Raw genomic sequence first — 18,583 nt, forward strand, 5'->3', positions numbered from 1 at the left:
ACTAAATCCTGCAGGCTTTATCCAGATGGTCACTCTCCACCAGAATTTCTTTTTTTTTTTTTTTCTTTTCAAAAGCAATAAAAGGCAAAGCGAGGATTCACCCAGATATGGTTGCAGACTTTAATATTCCAAGGTTTTCAAGCCTAATGCGTTAGACTTCTAAAGACCGGAGTGTTTAAGCTCAAAAATAGCAATTGTGCAAAACGGAGGCTTTCAAAGTGTGATTAAGAGCGCAGCCGCAGCCAACTGTCAAATGATGCACGCTCAGGCCAGTGGCATAATTTCCCGTGCAAATACAAAATTTAAAAACATTCTTTTGGGGGTGGGCCATCTGTCTTTAACATTATTAAGACAATATTACTCGGATTTGTTCAGATATTTTTGCTCATTGAATAACTGCTTACTTGATTTTACACCATAGAGAAACGGCGACATACAAATATAATATAAATATAAATAATATATAATAATTCATTTGTTCAAATATCTGATTAGTGAACATATATGATTTTGACTGTGTGTGTGTCCAAATATTCAAACTATAAATGTTGACTGCATATCAATTTGAGATTTTGTCTGTGGCATTTTGCATTGTGTCTTGTTAGCATTAAGCTAGCTAGAATTGGCATAAGGGCAAAGTTACAGTTGGAAATGCGTAATGTGTAAAGTTTCTTTTGTGTTTAGTTTGACATGAAACTTCAGCCCTTGAGCCATCAGCCGCTTTCCAATCAAATGTAGCCCAAAATTGCGTCTTCCCGTTTGTTAGCGTGCGCGTTCCTCCTTCTGTGCCTCTGACATGCCGGTACACTCCGGCCTCTTCTTTCTCCATGCCGCCATGTCACGATCAATTTGCCACTTGGCACATGACGGCCCCCGCCCGCCGGCTCCGAGGATTTCAAAGACTTTGAGCGCAATCCGAGCTCGCGTCACTCTCCCACGTACAAAAAGGATGCTATTTGTATGCCGATCCCGTAAGACGACCCGTCGTTTTGCCTTTTTGATTCCATGTTATTGTTTGTCTTTGGCTTGCACTGGAGCTGGAGGAATAAACACCAACTGGCGACTGCACTTCGGGCCAACTTTGTGAGCTCGCGATGCATTTTAGATTAGTCGGCCATTTTTGCTATAGCGGTCGTTTTTAGTCGGGTCGCAGTTGAGCCGGACCCGCCAATCGCCGGTCTGAAACGGCTCAACGAGCGCCATCAGTTCCGAGCGTGTCTCGTGACCTCGCCGACCGAAGCGTAGATTGGCAATGCGGTGCCGCCGCACCGATTTTTTTTTAATCGTGGAGTCTACTAAAAGAGCGTTGGCCTTTGCCTTTTGAGCGCGAGGCTTTCCGATGCGGGGAAATGAAGCAAATGCTAAATAGTCGCTCTAATAACGCGCTGAAGCAAGAACGCGCCGTGGAGGACATTTGCAATTCAACAACTGTCATCAGCGCTAATGCGTGCCGTGCCGGTCCAGTAGAAATATTATCTTTCTGCTTTCATATGCAGGTTGATGGCTCCGCGCGTAGGCGGCTGCGCATTATTAAGACGCCCGCTGCCGAACGTAGGCGCCGTTCCGTTGCATTGTCCTTTTTCGACAATACCCTTCCCCCGCCCACCTTCCTCAGCGTTTGTGTCAATTCCACCCATCTTGGATGACTTTTCCCATCCTGCAGCCGCCACAGGAACAGACTTTTTTTCTCTGCCGCCTAATTGAATAATGCAGCGTAGTATAACACCCCCCCCCCTCATTAAAAGGGCCCCACTCTGGATGAAAATGCTGATGTAGGCACATTTTCCACATGCAGGCGTGACTTAATGTATCTGTCTACCTGCTGGCTAATGAAGTTGAAAGGGCCATTTGGGCTCTGATTCATGTATTTGCCAGGTACACGGGCGCGTTGTTCGGACGGCAATTAGCGGCCTACACATGGAACGACCATGCAAGACGTTTAAACGTAGAATTTTTTTCCCCCTTGTCATCCCACCATATTACCGCAGGCATTTAAATAAGATAACTCTAACTAAATGTTACAAGAGTAAACTCAGTAGTTAGAAGTAGCTACACAACAAATCTTAACAAGAATTTTTGTTTAATTAATTTTTATTTTTTATTTTTTTTAAACTGCGTCGAAAGAATTTGTCTAGCACATTAAATAGTATATAGTATATAGTATAAAATAATAACTGTTTCATTTGATTTTTACTTTTTAAATTTTTTCTTCAAAAACTGCGTCGAAAGAATTTGTCCAGCTGATTAAATAGGTGACACAAGCCTAAAGATGATCAAATCAGGGAATACATGCTAACATGGCCTTTCATTTCTGCCGCCTGCAAACCCTGCGGTGCGCTTTCAAATGAGCTCGGCTCGTTCCGGCCCCGGACACGAGTTTTCTCATTATGCCGAGCTAATGAAAGTGCAACAAAAAAAGGTACGAGATGTCGAGCCAAATGTATGTTTAATTTATGAAATCAAATGAATACGCCCCCACCCCCACTCACAGCTTTGTTTGTCGGTATTTTCAAGTGCTCACATTTTTTTCAAACAAGAGGAGAAGTACACGTGCTGGACAAGCAGAACCTTATTTGGATTTTTCTCAGGTGATGTAACGTTGCGTTGCCAAAAAGATGTCAGGGGGAGGGGTGGGGGTACGCGTAAAATGAGAAATAACCTACATGAGCTTTGCCAGAGGTATTTTAATGATGTCTGGGTTTAAAAAAAAAAAAAAAAAAGACATATTTTTGCCAGCTCATTTTAGCTTTTTGCAAAAAAAAAAAAAAATCAGCAGACCAACCGGCATCATGAAATGCTTTGTGGGCTTAATTTATTTATTTGATTATTTCAGTGAGCTGTGGAATGGGAACATTTGGAACCAAATTCCAATTTTCATGCCAACGTTTGAGCCGGCTCGCTGGGCTTTTCCGGTGAAGTCATCAATTGAGCACATCACATTCAAGCTAGCAAACGCAGTCAAGTCTGTTATTTGGGTTGGCGGGCTACAATTCCATCATTGCCCAAGTCACACTTAATATAGAAAAAGACCAGGTTGCTTGCTAAAATAACTTCAAATATGATTGAGGCAACTGTGCTACTACTCCAACAAATTCCACTCTTTGCAATTTCCCTGTGTTGTTGTATTTTGAAATATTTGCGCAAGCTCCACAGTAGTAAACAAAAAATAGAATGTGTCCAGTGAAAATATCAAAGTATTCTTTTTATTAAAAAGAGACGGTTCATCTACACGTTGCAAAATAACGTCAGAGGGGAAAAGAGCTGATGTTTGCCATGCTACTTAGCCAGCTAGTTGTTTTTTTTAAAGCCAATAATTTATTTATTTAACAGTTGTAGATGTTGTATTCTTTTGAAATGTTTGAGCAAGCTCCACAGGAGTAAACAAAAAACTACAATGTGTCCACGTGAAAATGTAGAAGTATTTTCCAATAATTACGACTTTGATCTCGTATGCTTTGCGAAAGAACGTCAGAGAAGAAAAGCTCTGATGTTAGCCATGCCACTTAGCTAGCTAGCCAGCCAGTTATTTTAAGTAGCCTGTTATTTATTTCAACAGTTGTAGACGTGCTAACGGGTGGCGCTCTCGTCAATGTGATATGATATTGAGCCAGCTCATCTCAAATGCGTAAAGCACTTATCCTTCACTTCATTTACCCAATGTTTTGAGAAGATAAAAGTTGTGGTATGCGTAAACCTCCTCGTGCATTTTCCCTCTTTGCCATTCAACCTGTCGCGTAGCTTCGCAGAGAGCTTTGTCCTTGTTGGAAAAGCTCACATAAAGACACACTCGAGTGTCGAAAATGTTGCCTTGGTCGACATTGACGGCATAAACAGCGGCGTATCGTCGCGTGGCAATTTGACACCAAGCACGTCCTGCCCGCAGGCCGCTAACGGCAGTCCGTCGTTACGCTAATGATCCAAATTGCACCGCGGCGGAAGTGAAGCTTTTGTGTCGCTGGCCTCAGAGGAAACACTTCCTCACGCTGACAAGTTGTCAACACTTGTCGGGTAACAAAGTTTGCTTGCTATTTCTGAGCTAATGGACAAAATATCTGTCACCTTGATTGAGTTGACGGGGAGAGTTGAGCAGCGGCACCACGACAAGATTTCAAGTGTGACTGAGGTCTATAATCTTTAAAAAAATAGGGATCGAAAATTGATTCTATGAGCAGCTGTGCTTCGTACTCGTTGCAAGTTGAGATCAGGAGTCGTGTGTAGGTTGAGAAAGCACGGCTGTGTGCCTCACGGGCACCAGTCAGTCTGCGGGAGCCAAATTTCACGCTCGCTTGTCGAGAGGGAATCAAATACATTTCATAGTGTGTGGCTTTTATGCCTTTCAGATTGTCGCCTCATCAATCAACAAGCATAGACGAGGATAAGGTCCATTTCACGCGGGTACACAAAGACGTCTTTGTCGAGCTCCATCCCAAAACTTTTGGATCGCATTCGACTGCGTGCGTGCGTGCTCATCATGTCTGTCATGATCTGTCATGACAAACAAGCCCCGCCCCCCACCCCCCCAACCGCGTTTTGTTCCCTTTTGTGTTTCGCTTTAACACCGAGCCCGGTAATTAGCCATCACTGAGAGCAATCAAAAAGCGAGAAGAGCGTGTTTTTGTTTTCCCCCCCTTTTGTCGAGGCTCCTCACGTCCTCCGTTGGCAATTTGATTCCGAGCGTCAAATTCGCTCGTTCCTTCACAAAACCGGCTGGATGAGTTTCCGGTGGGTGTCGTTGGCGTGTAAGCGCCGCCTCTTTCATCTTAAACAGACCCGAGTGAAGTGCTCAAAGGTCACAGTCGGCGACGAGACTTTGTGCCACCAGGCACAACTTTGCCGTTTTCCCGCTGCCTGTCACGTAAAAGCGAAACGAAAAAAAAGTTTGATTGCTCCAGCTCAGACAGATGGTGCTCCCGAGGTGCTTCTGCTGCGAGTTATTGTCACTCCTCTTGTAAATGTAACGAAAACAACAGGACAGAAGCCGTTTTTTTGCCGATTCAAAAGGCCGATAAAATGTCGTCCATTGCATCCACAGGCAAAGGCGTGCTCGGCGGCGTGATGCGAATGAAGTCGCACCGTCTCCAGCTCGGAGGCTGTATATCGAAAGCCGTTAGGTATACGAGAGCTCCCATTTATGTCTGATAAAAGGCCGGCGATGCCGGGAACAGCCGTCTAGACGGGGCCCGGAGAGCGAGGCTGCGCCGGAGAGCCAGGTGCTCTATCTAAACGCTCCCATCAGAGATTGGACTTGGCGCTTGTTTGAATAACATTCAAACACGAAGGCCTGCTGTTTATCCAACATCGATTCCCCGCCCCCAACATCCATTATGGCTTGATGGGAGCAGCGAGCGTTGTCAGTAACGGCCATTACTGGAAATCCATAGCTGATGCCTTCCCCTGTATGAATGCTCGTTGTAAAACTTCAATATGGGAGGAGCGCGGCTGGTCATTGTAGCCTCAAGAATGGATGAGCTGTTATTTATTCCGGAAGATTGATGGACGGACAGACGGAAGGAAGCCTTTGTCCATGGCCAGGACGGGGACAGAGGGACGATGATATTACGAATGAGGACAGCTTGACGATGCCCCCAAGGATGAAAATATTGATGAATTGCCCAACTGTGCGTCTGTGATTAGCTAATTTAGCTAATTTGAGCTAACGCTAACTAAGAGCAGCCCTAAATTAGCAACAAGCGTCGTCATCTCCCGGGACGTATCTCCATTTGGGCCGGAATGGCAAGCGTGACCCTCATCTCGACGCTCCTCACCTCAAACTAATTAAATCAGGCAGCTGCTTGAGATAGGAAGGGAAGATGTGCTCATGAGTTTCAAATCTTTCCATGCAGGATCAAATTGACGTCTTTACTGCACAATTTGATTTGTGCTTAATTCTCAGTCCACAGCGTGCTATCAATGCACCACTGTGCTCTTCTCCAGAAACAATATTTTTATTCTTTTTTTTTTTTAATGTCACAAGGTGACCTCTGTCCAGGATAAATGCTTGCTATTCGGGCTCATTGGAAAATGTAGTTTGTCACCCAAGTGGGTGCTTCAAACCAAAATGGCCGACTCCCTGTTCATTTTTGCGCATCCTTTCAACAAACTGACGCGAGAAGCCCTTTGTTCCCAACTTTGCCGAACTTTTAGGGCCGATTTCAGTTTTGAGGTTGTTAAAATTGCGACGGCTAGATGCCCTGATGCAATCGTCACCTTCCGGGCGGAGGTGACGAGCCGTCTCCGTCAATACAAAACCTACTTGGAATTCATTGTCGTGAAGGCTGTTTGCCAAGGTGTCAGTTGACTGTGAAAGTATTTGACTCAGTCTGGATTGTAGGCCCTTCAAGTAGTTAAGTCAACACCTCTGCAGGGTGTGTCCTTGACAGTTTTCTTTGGGGGAAGGCGTCCGGGGGAATGTGTTTTTTAGTCAATGCATATGTCACGAAAGCTCCCCAGGGCGGGGCTTTGTGTGATGTCATCACTTCCAGGAACCGCATCAAAAAGGTATTTTTTTTTAAAAATTTTAATTCCATACCCAGAAGGTGCAAGGAGCAGAGAGCGGCTGATTAGCAAGCAGGTCGGCTTCAATCTGATGAAGCGTAGAAGCTCGGCGTCCTTGGATTTCGAAAGCCGTCGACGTTTTATTCACACGAGTCGTATTTCCGGGCATCCTTCAAACGCGCTGTCGAAAAAAAGCACGGGCGCCGCCGGAAACAACGCGCCTCGGCGTGACTGCTACATAAAGGTGCGAGTGATGCATTGTGGCGACGGGAAAGGGGAGGGGGCGGGCGACACGGTGTTTACCTTGCATCAGCACAATGACAACAAGAAAGGCGGCGGGAAGAGGGAGGAGGGAGGAGGGCCCGCCTTTGTGCGGCAGCGCACGCCAAGACACGAAAAGGGAGTGACAAGTTTGAAAAATTGGCAAGCGGGCAGCCGCTCCTCGGGGCTCGGCACTCTTTGAAAAGGCCCCGTGAAAAATGGCCGTGCGATTCTAGCGCGTCGTGTGTTGTCGGTCCACACCCCCCCCCGCACACCGCTAGCTTCCTCATATCCTCATCATCTCGCTCGGGGAAGACCGACGCCGGTCCCACCTGCGAATAGTGCAGATTTATCCCGGCTAATTGGCCAAGACATGCATTGTGGTGTGTAAATATGTCGAGTCGAGCACAAAAAAAGCTTCAGGCTATCTTTAGTTGCAGCTTCAGATTTTTAATGTCTCTCCTTTCCGCTACCGCTCTTCCTTTTTTTTATTTTTTTTTTTATAAATCTTTGACGCCTTTCAATTCAACTTCACATTGATCAAATCGGTTCGTTTTTTCTGAAGAGTAAGAATCACTTGCGGCACATCGCATCAACAGTCAGCCTTGACCCACCATCTTAATGCGCGATGCAAGTTTAATCATATCAAGCTCAATATGATGCGTTCAAAGGCGGCGCTCAGAAATTTTCAGGAGTGGCCGAGCCACGCTGGAAGGAAGACCTTGAGTTGGAAAGATGATTTTTAACTGACTTTCCAGCCTCCTTTTAATGGAATTTAGTACCTGTCAAAAAAACGGCACTTTCAAAACAAAATGGCCGACTTCTTGTTTACTTTCCGACCTCTCGGCTCAAGTTCGCCCTTTTCCACGCTCTCGCCATTGTTTTCATTTGGTATAGACGTCTTTGGCCGCTTATCTCTTTCCACGCCTCGGCGGCTGTTGAAGATATTTTCAGCGGGGTGCTTCGTACTTTTCAGAGATGGAAAAATAGTCCGAGAGGCCCTCAGGAAAACATCAGTTCCTCTGTGGCAGTAAGCGGTTGCCTCTGTCATAACAGACAGAGGATGCCAGCGAGCGATCCGGACTGGATCCCGTGGAGACGCTCATTGATGTTCCTTCATTGTCTAATTTGATCTCGGGGAGCCGGAAGTCTAAAAGAAGGGAGGGTAGTGAATTAGGACTCGCGACGGGAGCTTTGACACGGCGACGAGATGAGCCCCCGTCGTGGCCGAACGAGCGCCGCCAATTTAGTGTCGAGGGACTTCGGCGTTTGAAATGTTCCCGCTTCCCCAGGTGGCTTTATAACAAGATTTGAGCGGAACGCCGTGTTCCTGCGACTCATCCAAGCCAAGGCCAACTTGTTAGAGTGTGCTGAGGGGGGGGGGGGCGTCTCTGAGCGATGCTTTGGGCATTGATGGGAGCTGTTAAATTGCTTCCCCCCCCCCCCAAAAGAAAATCCAGGCATACTGCCATGGGAGAAGTAAACGGTGGGTGGGTGGGGGTCGCACTAGATTGCCATAGTAACAATGGATCGCCCACTAAGGATTCCTGGGCAAACACGGGCATGCGACTGAGGACCATCGCCAGAACCCCCCCCTTCCGCTTCTTCAAACAAAACCATGTTGGCACTGATAATGCTCACGATTTCAACATAAACGACAAGGGCTCCGATTGTCATGTCGCGATTCTCGACGAGAGGAGTTAAGAAAAGCTCATTCAAAGGAGTCTGCGCACACATGCGCGCATGCCCTGACATCAATCCGAGGACCCCCCAAAAAAAGCCGAGGGAGGTGGCCAGATTTGCGTGTTAAGCACATTTGCGCCGACATCAAACAATCAGCCGCCAATCGGCTCGGCGGGGCCAAAGTAATCGGAGCTGCTCAAACATTTGCCGCGGAATCCCGATGACGGCAAACGTCTGACCGAGCGAGCAACCGGGGAGCTCCAATATACACAGTGAAATGTCACCCGGGCTGCCGCTTAGCCGTCCGTCAAAGTTGCCCCAAAAGCAGAAGGGCGACGCCTCTTGCTACTGCTATTGCTTGTTTATTTTTAAATTATTGTTTGTTTATTTATTTGATCTATTTAATTTATGTAATGAATTTAATTAGTTAAATTTATTTGTTCGTTTATTTATACCTATATGTCTGTTTATTTATTTATTTCTATTCATCCATCCATTTTTAATGGTGCCTGGCACAAAAAGTCAAATCTGCTCGAGTCATTCTTATCATCGGCGACCCGCACCAGGCGCGCTAATTTGACGGACGGCGTCGTCAACCCTGACCGCGACAACAGTCTGGATTTCCACGAACAAGGCGGTTCCCAGACTCATTTGCACACGACCAATTGAGGCTAAATGAAGCGTGTCAAAGAGCAATATTTCTGCCGGGATTAGAACAGGCCCACCCGCCCACCAACAATTGTCTTTTCTTCCCATCCAAAATGGCCGCCGTGCTCCATCCCGGCGGTCGGGTTGATTTACCGCTTGTTGCTAAGGACTTTGTTGCCGGGGAGAGCGAGCGCGACTCTCTTGAGATGGCGCAAAGAGTAAAAGGTGATATCAAAGCTAAATCCCAAACTAGTGGGCAAGATGCCGCAAATCCCACGCCTGGAGCCAAACTTCACGTCTGGAGTCCTTCGATCCATTTGTCTGACAAGAGGCGGAATTAGAGAAGCTTCCGCTTGCCAAAAAGAATACACGCGACCTTTTTGAGCCTTTCCACAACTTTTTGTGCACACTTTCGGTTAAAAACTTGGATCTCATTTATTGGACACAAACCAGCCAAAAGCAATTCAAGCCTGAGCTTTTTCAACTCATATCATGTTCTGTTTTTTTTTTTCTTGGTTTTGTCCTAGCGCAAATTAGCACTTATGAGGCATATTTTGGAGCAACAACAAAATGGCCTATCCTACTTCTGGCAGACTTAAGCCCCGCCCCCGACTAGTGCGTCCGTCAGGGCCAGATAGTCATTCAGACCTGACCAACGGCGTTTCTCGGGCAGACACCTGACGCACGCTCGCCTGCCTGCTCATATTCATGCAGGATATTAAAAGGCTCTCAGGCGTGTCGCGGGACGGATGATGGAACGGCGGCACGGCACGGCGCCGTTCCCTCGCACGATACGCTCCCACTGTACTGTACAACGCTATTTCTGCTCGGGCCCGCCTCCAGGCTTTGATAGATGGCGTCTCCTGCTTCATACACACGTAATTTCATTTGGGGGGCGGGGCACCAAAACCAAGGGCGGGGGATGGGGGGTGATACAAGCGGTCAAGTGGTCTTGTCGTGGCTGTTGGTTTTCTGCCGCTTAGCTAATATGCGGAGTGTGTTCATGAAAGGCGGCGCTGAAAATGTAAAGCTTGTGAATGTATTATTTATCTCCAGCCAGACTTGAATGTGTCTCATAAAGTCGCTGGATTTCAGGACTTGTTAATATTTCAGATCTGTTGCATTACAAAGGAGGAAGGTCAAAGTCGGGCGGGGGCTGCTATTGCGTAGGAACAGGTGCTGTCACAGTTGTAAGGAAATCAATGTGAACCTGAACCCAGGGTGAAGGTTGCAGGGTTTTTTTCCTCCGCCTTTTTTTTTTTTTTTTAAATACCCACGGCATTACGTTTTTCTCCTGTTCAAAGTCACTTTGCTAACATACGGCGGCGTTTGATTTGTGAAAGCCAAAAGTTTGCCCAATCGCCACACAACTCGCTAGCGTCCTTCCCCAAAAGCGAACAACGACGTCGTCTTCACCTCTCCTCCCACGTTAGCTCAAGCGACTGACAGAATCCAGAAGAGCGACATTTTCAGACAGCAGACCGCCCGAGGCCTTTTTGTACAAAATAGTCAGACTACAATCAGGCCCGAGTCGGCCAGACATTTTTTTTTTTTTTTTTTTTTGCAATTTTGATGAGGTACACACAAAAGCGCCGGGTGCCCATTAGTCACACAAACAAGCCCGACGTCTGATCCGTGTTGCAACGCGCCGGGTCGACAGGCAACAATTCCCCCGAGTCGGAGACGCGCCGCAGCTTAAGTGATGTTCCCATCCAGCCGGCTTGAACTCCTGAAGTCGATACGGGACGACAGCGCTGGGAAAGGGCCTCGATGGGCGTAAGCGCATGGTAAAAACCCCGAGAGCCTTGTAAAAGTCAATTTGCCGTACAAATTCCCGGCTAACAATGGCCGCGGATAAACAAAGCGTGCCATCCGGCGGATGGACGGCGACGTGAAATCAAATTCCACGTTTGATGGCGACAAATTGAAAGGAGCGTCGGCGCCGAGGTGGCATCCCCCACGCTCCGAAGTGGCTTCCCGTTTCAAAGCTCTTCTCTCGGTATCGTTCTTATCTTGACAGGTGTCGAGAGAGCGAGCAGCTCCTTCAATCACGAGTGGAATTTTTTGTCGTCGTCGTTCTGAGAGGAATCTCGAGCTCGCCGGCGCATTTATCATAGGCGGGGTAGAAGGCTGAAAGGAAAGACAACGCTTTGTTTTTCATCATGAGAAAAACAAAAAATGGCCCGTTTGGCTCCAGCCGTCAAGCTCAAGGTCCGCAGCCAACAGCTACAATTTTTCCAAACCAAACGCAGAGGCATTTTTCGTAACATGGCAGTGCCTTGACTTTGGAACTTCATTTGTTTGGTCATCTGGATGTTCTGCACCGCAGTATCAAGCATTGATTGAATTGATCGCTGATAGATCCATTTGGCTTCAGCGGGCCAAGGATGACAAAAAATGGGCCAATCCAAACAAACCTTCTTGTCTCCTCTTTTCCTTTGCCGCCCAGCGGTTGGCGGAACTAAGCCGACCCGACCCGGCACGACGCCGGCGAGGTGAATGAAACTCGAGAGCTCCTGTGGAATCTCTTGTTTAGCAACTAATTGGACTTGATGAGTGACTGACTGCCCCAGCTGAGCCTGTGAGCCAGCCTGGGAATCTTAAAAGTCACTAATTGTTTTTCTTTTGCAACAACTTGAGCCTCTCTGGAATGTCTCCACATCCACCGATCGGATGGGAACCAAGTCAAGGTTTTATCCAGCGCTTTCTCAAAATCTCTGTAAGAGTGCCATTCCCTCTCTCTCTCGCCCTCTCTCTCTTTTTTTTTTTTAACAATCATTGTTGAGAAAGTGCCTCAAAGTGAGACTTTGCAAATCCAAAATGGGCCGTGTTTGGTAGACCACCACAGATGACCACCGCAGGCAAAGGCGCACATTTCCATCTTGGCCTCCTGCGAATGTTTACATGGCTACAAATGCAATTCAGATGGTTGAGCTTATGTCGCAGCAGGGATGGAAGGCCCGAGCGTTGGGAAAGTGAATGACCGCAAGGTTAAAAGTCCAGTCGGGCTCATCGCGTTGGCCCTGAGGCGAGAAATCCTGTGTGTGTGTGTGTGTCTGTCTGTGTGTGTGTGTGTGTGTGTGTGTGTGTGTGTGTGTGTGTCTGTGTGTGTGTGTGTGTGTGTGTGTGTGTGTGCCTATTACAAACTGCTGAGGATTAAGAGATCCTCGCGAGGTGCGACGATAAAAGTGAATCTGATGACCTTTGATAATTTGACGCTTAAGTGATTTAAAACCCTCGCCGCATTTCGGCTCGCCCTGCATTGTTTTCACAACGAAGGAAAAAAAAAAAAAGAAGCTCCGCCAAGAATAGTAAAGTTAAAAGTCCGGCAAGGTACACACAATGAAGACGAGGAGGCGGCTAAGTGTGAAGACGCTGTGTTAATATTTTATCATCCGGAGTGGCGGGAAATGTCCGGATGGCTTGCTTTGGAACGAGGAGGCTAAAAAGAGATGATAAACCCGCACGGTTGCCTGGTTACACACTTGGCCAGGTTGCCTCGACAATTATGGAAAAGATCAGCAGGACCAGGGGGACAGAGAAAAGAAACCCCATACCAAGAGGTTACAGTGAATGGTTGGTATTATACCACCTCCCCCCCCCTCCTCCTCCCCCCGTCTCCCTCCCCGAGGGCCTTTGTCGGAACAGTAGGGGCCTTTCTCTCTACCTTCTAACAGGGGCGTCTTTCTTGCGCCTCTTTCTATCTCTTCCCAATGACAAGCCGGTGTGGGGGGGGGGAGTGTTGGCTGGAAAAGCCATCAACTGCAAAATGGATCTATACACGGTAAATACTTCAAATAGTCATGACCTCGCCACTTTAAACAATTCACCTGAAATCTAAAAATACAAAGATAACCTGCCATCATACGGGCGGTGGCTATTAGGGACGCTGTGGCGACAAATGCGGGGAGAGGGAGAGAAAGCGAGCGAGCGAGGCGGTAAATAATTATATAAGTGGAGCACAGTGACACGCAATACAATGCGGAGGATAGAGTGCCCTTTTAATTATGCAAGAGACATCCAAAAGCAACAGCGCTCGACATCCTCCGGGAAGTAGCTGGCCAAATAGACACGCCGGGAGTGTTGAGATGACAATTACTGGTGAAGGGGGAGATATATGCATATATAGAAATATATATGGAAAAAAATATATAAAAAATATATAAAATATTCAAATATATATATATATATATATATATATATATATATATATATATATATATATATATATATATATATATATATATATATATACACTTTTTTTATACACACACACAGCATTAGAGATACCCCGCACAGGGCTGAAAAAAAGATATACTCGATGTCAAGTAAAAGCAGCAGAAAAGGATCAATAATTCATTTCTCTGCCTAATCAAGCCCAACGAAGCACCTCAGCAAATCACCCGACTCTTTTTCTCTTGTCGTACCTCCTTGTTTTCATGCTGGTCCAAAAGATTTTTTTTCACTTCTTTTTTTTTTTTTTTTTGCGAGGAAGCAAACAGAAGGAAGTTAAGCCTCGCCGGAGGGCAGACGAAACAAGAAAAGAGGTTCGGGAAAGAGATAAAGTAAGACACAGTATGGACGGTGATGGAAAGGAAAACGTACAAATGGAATCCGGGCGGAACGGAAGACGCGCCGGAACGTTAACGTGACCCGATGACCAGATTCTGCCTCTTATTGGACGGTAACAAAGCGTGTTTGCTCTTCTACCTGCCTCCGCTTTCTACGAGAAGAAAAGGCCGCCTTGTCAGAAGCGGCGAGTCGACACCCCCCCTCGCCCCGCCCCCCCACCCTCTGGGATGAATTAACCCCTAACCAAAGGCTTACGCGAGCTGTCTGCAGTCCTCCCGACACATTAGCGGCGAGTGAAAAAAAAGTTCAAGCTGGGGCCCCGAGTGGTCACAAGGAATGAGCTCATCGTAACCATTACGGCCCCTTTCAATATTGCATGTGAATGGCACTCCAAACCAAAACAGATCAATACCGCTAACTTGACACACATTAGCACGCTAAAGGCAACACGACTACTGAGACTCGCCCTGTCAGAAGGCATTACGCCGCACAAAACAGCGAGAGGAGGAAACAGAATACGTTGACGAGCGAGCGGAACACGCAGACGCGTGTCCTCACCTGTTTGTTGTACTTGTTGATGGTCTGACTGCTGTAGTCGGAGCAGTGGTCCGATCCCAGCGAAATGTTATCTCCGGTGCCGACGAAGGTATTGGCCGGGGGCAGGTCCTGAACCGCCTGGTGCTTTTTGCCGGCGGTGGGCGACTGAGGGTGCAGCTGGACGGTGGGCAGCGGCGAGCTGGATTTGTAGTGGCGGGCCAGATCCGGGCTACCCGGGCCTCCGTTGACCGAGCGGTAGCGACCCATGCCGGGGCTGTCCGACAGCTTCTCGTTGACGCCGTCGTAGCGCTGGCCGTTGGGTTTGGAGGCTTCCACCGTGACGATGCTGCTGTAGAGCGGCTGCTTGGACTTCTGCTTGCGCTTGTCTTTCTTGGGTTTCTTGGACTTGTCGTGCGGCTGCGGCGTGAAGAAGTCCTCGTGGTCCTTCTTGCCGGCCTCGTAGCCGTTCTTGTTCTTGGGGCGGCAGTAGCGGGCCGTGACCACCACCAGGATGATGAGGATGACCGTCACGATTCCCGAGACCACGCCGATGACGATGCTCAGGCGTTGTTTGCTCAGGTCGTAGTTGGGGTCGCCGGCGATGTTGGTGTTGAGGGAGGTGCTCAAGCTCCTGGCCACCTGCGCCTCCACCACGGTGGAGTTGAAAAGCGTCTCGTTGACGTAGACGTGGACCAGCGCCATGCTGCTCTGGGAGGGCTGCCCGCTGTCGTTGACCCGGACCACCAAGCGGTGCAGTCCGTAGTGCTTCCGCTCCAGCTTGGCCACCAGCGAGATTACGCCGGTGCCGCCGTCGATCTCAAAGAGATGGAAGGGGTTCCCGCCCACGATGCTGTAGTTGAGGTCGGCGTTGATGCCCGTGTCGCTGTCGGTGGCGATGACCGTCCTCACCACCGTTCGGATGTTGCTGGAAGGCGGGAGGAGGGTGTAGGAGCTGTTGATTGGGAAGGTGACGCCGGGCGCATTGTCGTTATCGTCCATGACGAACAGCGAGACGGTGGCGGTGGCCGAGCGGGGCGGGTCGCCCCCGTCCACCGCCTTCACGCGGAACGTGTACGTGGTCTTCTGCTCCCTGTCGAACGACAGTGTGGAGAAAATGGTCCCCGTGTCGTTCTCGATGGAAAAGATCTCCTCCTCCTCCTCGACGTACAGGCTCATTTCGGCGTTCTGCCCTTTATCCGCATCGATGACCGTAACCATGCCGACCGGGCTGTTCGGCTCGAGGTTCTCCTTGACGTAGAAGGTAAACACGTCCTGCATGAACTTGGGCTCGTTGTCATTTTTGTCCGCCACCAGGACGACCACGGTGGCCGAGCCTTGCAAGGTGTTGACGCCCTTGTCTCTCGCTATCACTTTGAATTCGTAGCGCTCGCTTTGCTCCCGGTCCAAGATGGCGTTGACCCGGATGTCGCCGCTGTCTGCGTCGACGGAGAAAATCCCGTTGACGGACGGGTCCAGGGAATAGCTGATTTCGGCATTCTTGCCGCTGTCGGCGTCACTGGCGCTCACCGTGGTCACCCGCTCGCCGGGGGCGTTGTTTTCCGCAAACGACACCTCCACCACGTTCAGGCCGAAAACGGGGGCGTTGTCGTTGGTGTCGGCCACCTTGACCACCAGCGAGTTGTTACTCGCCAGGCTGGGGCTGCCCGAGTCCACCGCCACAATGACCACGTTGTACTCCTGCACGGCCTCGTAGTCCAGCAGCGCCGAGGTGTGGAGGAAGTATTTCTTTTTGTTTTGCTCGCCTTCCATCTCGCTGGCCGGCTTGAGCTGGAAGGGCACATCGCCCACCACCGTGCAGGTCACGATGCCGTTCTCGCCCTGGTCGCGGTCCGACACCTGCACCAGGGCGATGGGCGTGTCCACCACCACGTCCTCGGCCACGTTGGCCACGCCGTCCTTGAGGTAAATGCGTCCGATCTTGCGGATCTCGATGGCGGGAACGTTGTCGTTCTCGTCCTTGATGTTCAGCACCACGGTGGCCTTGTCCATTTTGGGCGGCTGGCCTCGGTCGCGGGCCGTCACCGTGAACCTCAGCTGGCTCACCTCTTCGCGGTCGATGCGGTGCAGCACGCTCAGCCACCCGGTGCTCTCGTCCAACCTCAGCAGCCTCCGCACGGACTCGGTGGCCGCCCCGAACACGTACTCGATTTGACCGTTGACCCCCACGTCGGCGTCGGCCGCCTTGAGCTGCAGAATGGCGGCGCCGGGGGAGCTGTTCTCCAGCAAGTCGGCCTCGTACACGCTCTTCTCGAAGCGGGGGTTGTTGTCGTTCACGTCAGTGATCATCACTCTCAGGATGGCCTGGGAGGAACGTGGGGGATCGCCCCCGTCCCTCACCCGCAGCGTCAGCTCGTAGGAGTCCCTCTGCTCCCGATCCAGCGCCCCTTTGATGATGAGCTGGGGCTGCTTCTCGCCGTCAGTGGTGTCGGCGACTTGCAGCTCAAAAACACCGCCGCCCCTGCCGGCGCCCTCGTCGAATCGCCTCTTCCCCGAGTACGGGTCTCCCGAGGCGCGCCTGGAGCTCTCGCCGGCGTCCTGAATGAGCTCGTACCTCTCGATCCCGTTCCTGCCGAAATCCCGGTCGGTGGCCGTGGGCAGCAGGTAAAGGGTTCCGATGGGTCTGTTCTCCTCCACGGACAGCATCAGCACCGGCGAGGGGAAAGAAGGAGTGTTGTCGTTGATGTCCGAGATGATGACCTTTCCCTCAAAGAGGTCAACCCAGCTCTGGGCCGGTCCGATGACGGACACCTCGAAATCGATGAAGCACTCGTTCTCGTCGAAAATCATCTGGCACTGCTGTAATTTCTCCCGGTCGATCCGTCTCTCGTTGGTGGCCAGCTCGCCCGTGATGTTGTCGATCTTGAAAAAATCCGAGCCGGACTCCAGCGTGAACGTCACCTCGCCGGAGCCCGCCACGATGCCCAGGTCGGCGGCCACGTTGCCCACCCGCACGTCCGGCGGTCCTTCCTCTGCCAGGCGGTAGCGGAACACCTGCTTGGCGGCGGGCTGGTGCACAAACTGCAGGATGAGCATGCAGTAGTATAAATAGTCCACTGCGCCAGTAGTCCTCATTGCTCCCTTGTCAAAGTGTCCGACAAAATGACCACCAAAAAAAAAAAATCACTGTAGTCGACTGGATGTTGGAATCAAATGACTTCTTTTACATCACTCCTGCTGCAGTGGAAGGCAGCAAGTTTCCCCTTTCTCTCTCTCTCCGTCTTTATGAATTTAAATGACGCCTCAGCTGTGCTTGTAGGAAAGAGGGAAAAAAAAAAAAAAACCTCGATGCACCACTGAATTTTCACGCGCGTAAAAAGCGCCAGCAGTAAGTGCAAGCTGTTCGCATTGTCACTCACGTTCTTCTGCGCGGGATCGCTCCTCTCCGTATTCCTCTGCGCCGCGATATGTCCACGCGAGTCAGTGAAAAGTGTGGAAGGAGGCAAAAGGAGGGGGGACGGACGGACGGGCGACAAAAAAACCCAACCACCTTGCTCAGGCTGCTCTCATCCTGCAAGTCACTTAGTTGTGTTTCCTGGCGCGACGCAGCTCCACGCGCATAAAAAAGAAAAACGACTGGAGCGGTACAAAAAAAAAAAGCGGCAAAATAGATGTAAATCCGTTTTTTGTTTTTTATTGGGTTCCTTAGCGGATGCAGCGACCTGTCCACTTGCCTGCAGACGTGTGTCGGCTGCAGCCTCTCTCTGCAGCACCCGGAGAGAGACGCGCAAATGATATTCTCTCTTTCTCGCTCGCTCACTCGCTCGCTCTCGCTCTCTCTCTCTACCTCACTCACTAACTCACCCCCTCCTCTCCAGTAACATAAGTAGGCGCGCACTTGGGCCAGGCGTTCTGGTTCGGGGGTTGAGATTTTGTTACACTGGGCAGCGGAACATACTTGAATGCATTTAATAATTTTTTTTTTAATTCAAGTGGAGGCTTTTTAATTATGATGCTGTCGAGTGACGGGACAGGTACCAGACCGCGTACACTTAAAAAAAAAAAACACAAAAAGGGGGGGTCGGCGCGGGGGTGACGCTCCACTTGCGGCACTGTAGCGACTTGAAGTGAGTTGAAATTCCCGTTGTGCGCAAAACTGATGCGAGGACAGGAGATGCAGAGCAAACGGGATTGTGTCTGGATTCCAGCAGTGTTTGTTCCTTACTAACTTGCGCCCTCTATCGTCCGATCGTAAAATAACACGAGGGGCTTGAACAGCAGCAAGCATCATAAGGGGTTGAGACGACTTGGTGTTATTTTTATATTACTCCATTGTTGTTAATTTTGGAACCATTCATGTCCCAGCTAGTGTTGTCACACGTTTCAGCTCCGTTACGCCCAATATTTCAAAACATATAATAAGCCTGTG

The 18,583-nt window shown here is 49.5% G+C and overlaps 1 protein-coding gene and 1 long non-coding RNA gene across 15 annotated transcripts in view; one reads left to right on the forward strand and one right to left on the reverse strand.

Moving 5' to 3' along the window:
• The window catches only part of pcdh7b (protocadherin 7b), a 68,406-nt gene extending 50,491 nt beyond the window's left edge, over positions 1 to 17,915 (reverse strand). For all 6 annotated transcript variants that reach the window (XM_088372342.1, XM_088372334.1, XM_088372327.1 and 3 more), the window contains exon 1: positions 14,218 to 17,915. In XM_088372342.1, coding sequence (XP_088228468.1) covers positions 14,218 to 17,289 — 3,072 coding nt within the window. In that variant the 5' untranslated portion in view covers positions 17,290 to 17,915. The remainder of the gene's footprint in view (positions 1 to 14,217) is intronic.
• Positions 1 to 18,583, forward strand: part of LOC148403231 (uncharacterized) — a 270,701-nt gene that overhangs the window by 137,971 nt on the left and 114,147 nt on the right. The gene's annotated exons all lie outside the window — the stretch shown is intronic.

This window comes from Syngnathus floridae, chromosome 1, assembly GCF_059516105.1.
Source record: "Syngnathus floridae isolate MCC-2025c chromosome 1, RoL_Sflo_1.0, whole genome shotgun sequence".
Lineage (NCBI taxonomy): Eukaryota > Metazoa > Chordata > Actinopteri > Syngnathiformes > Syngnathidae > Syngnathus > Syngnathus floridae.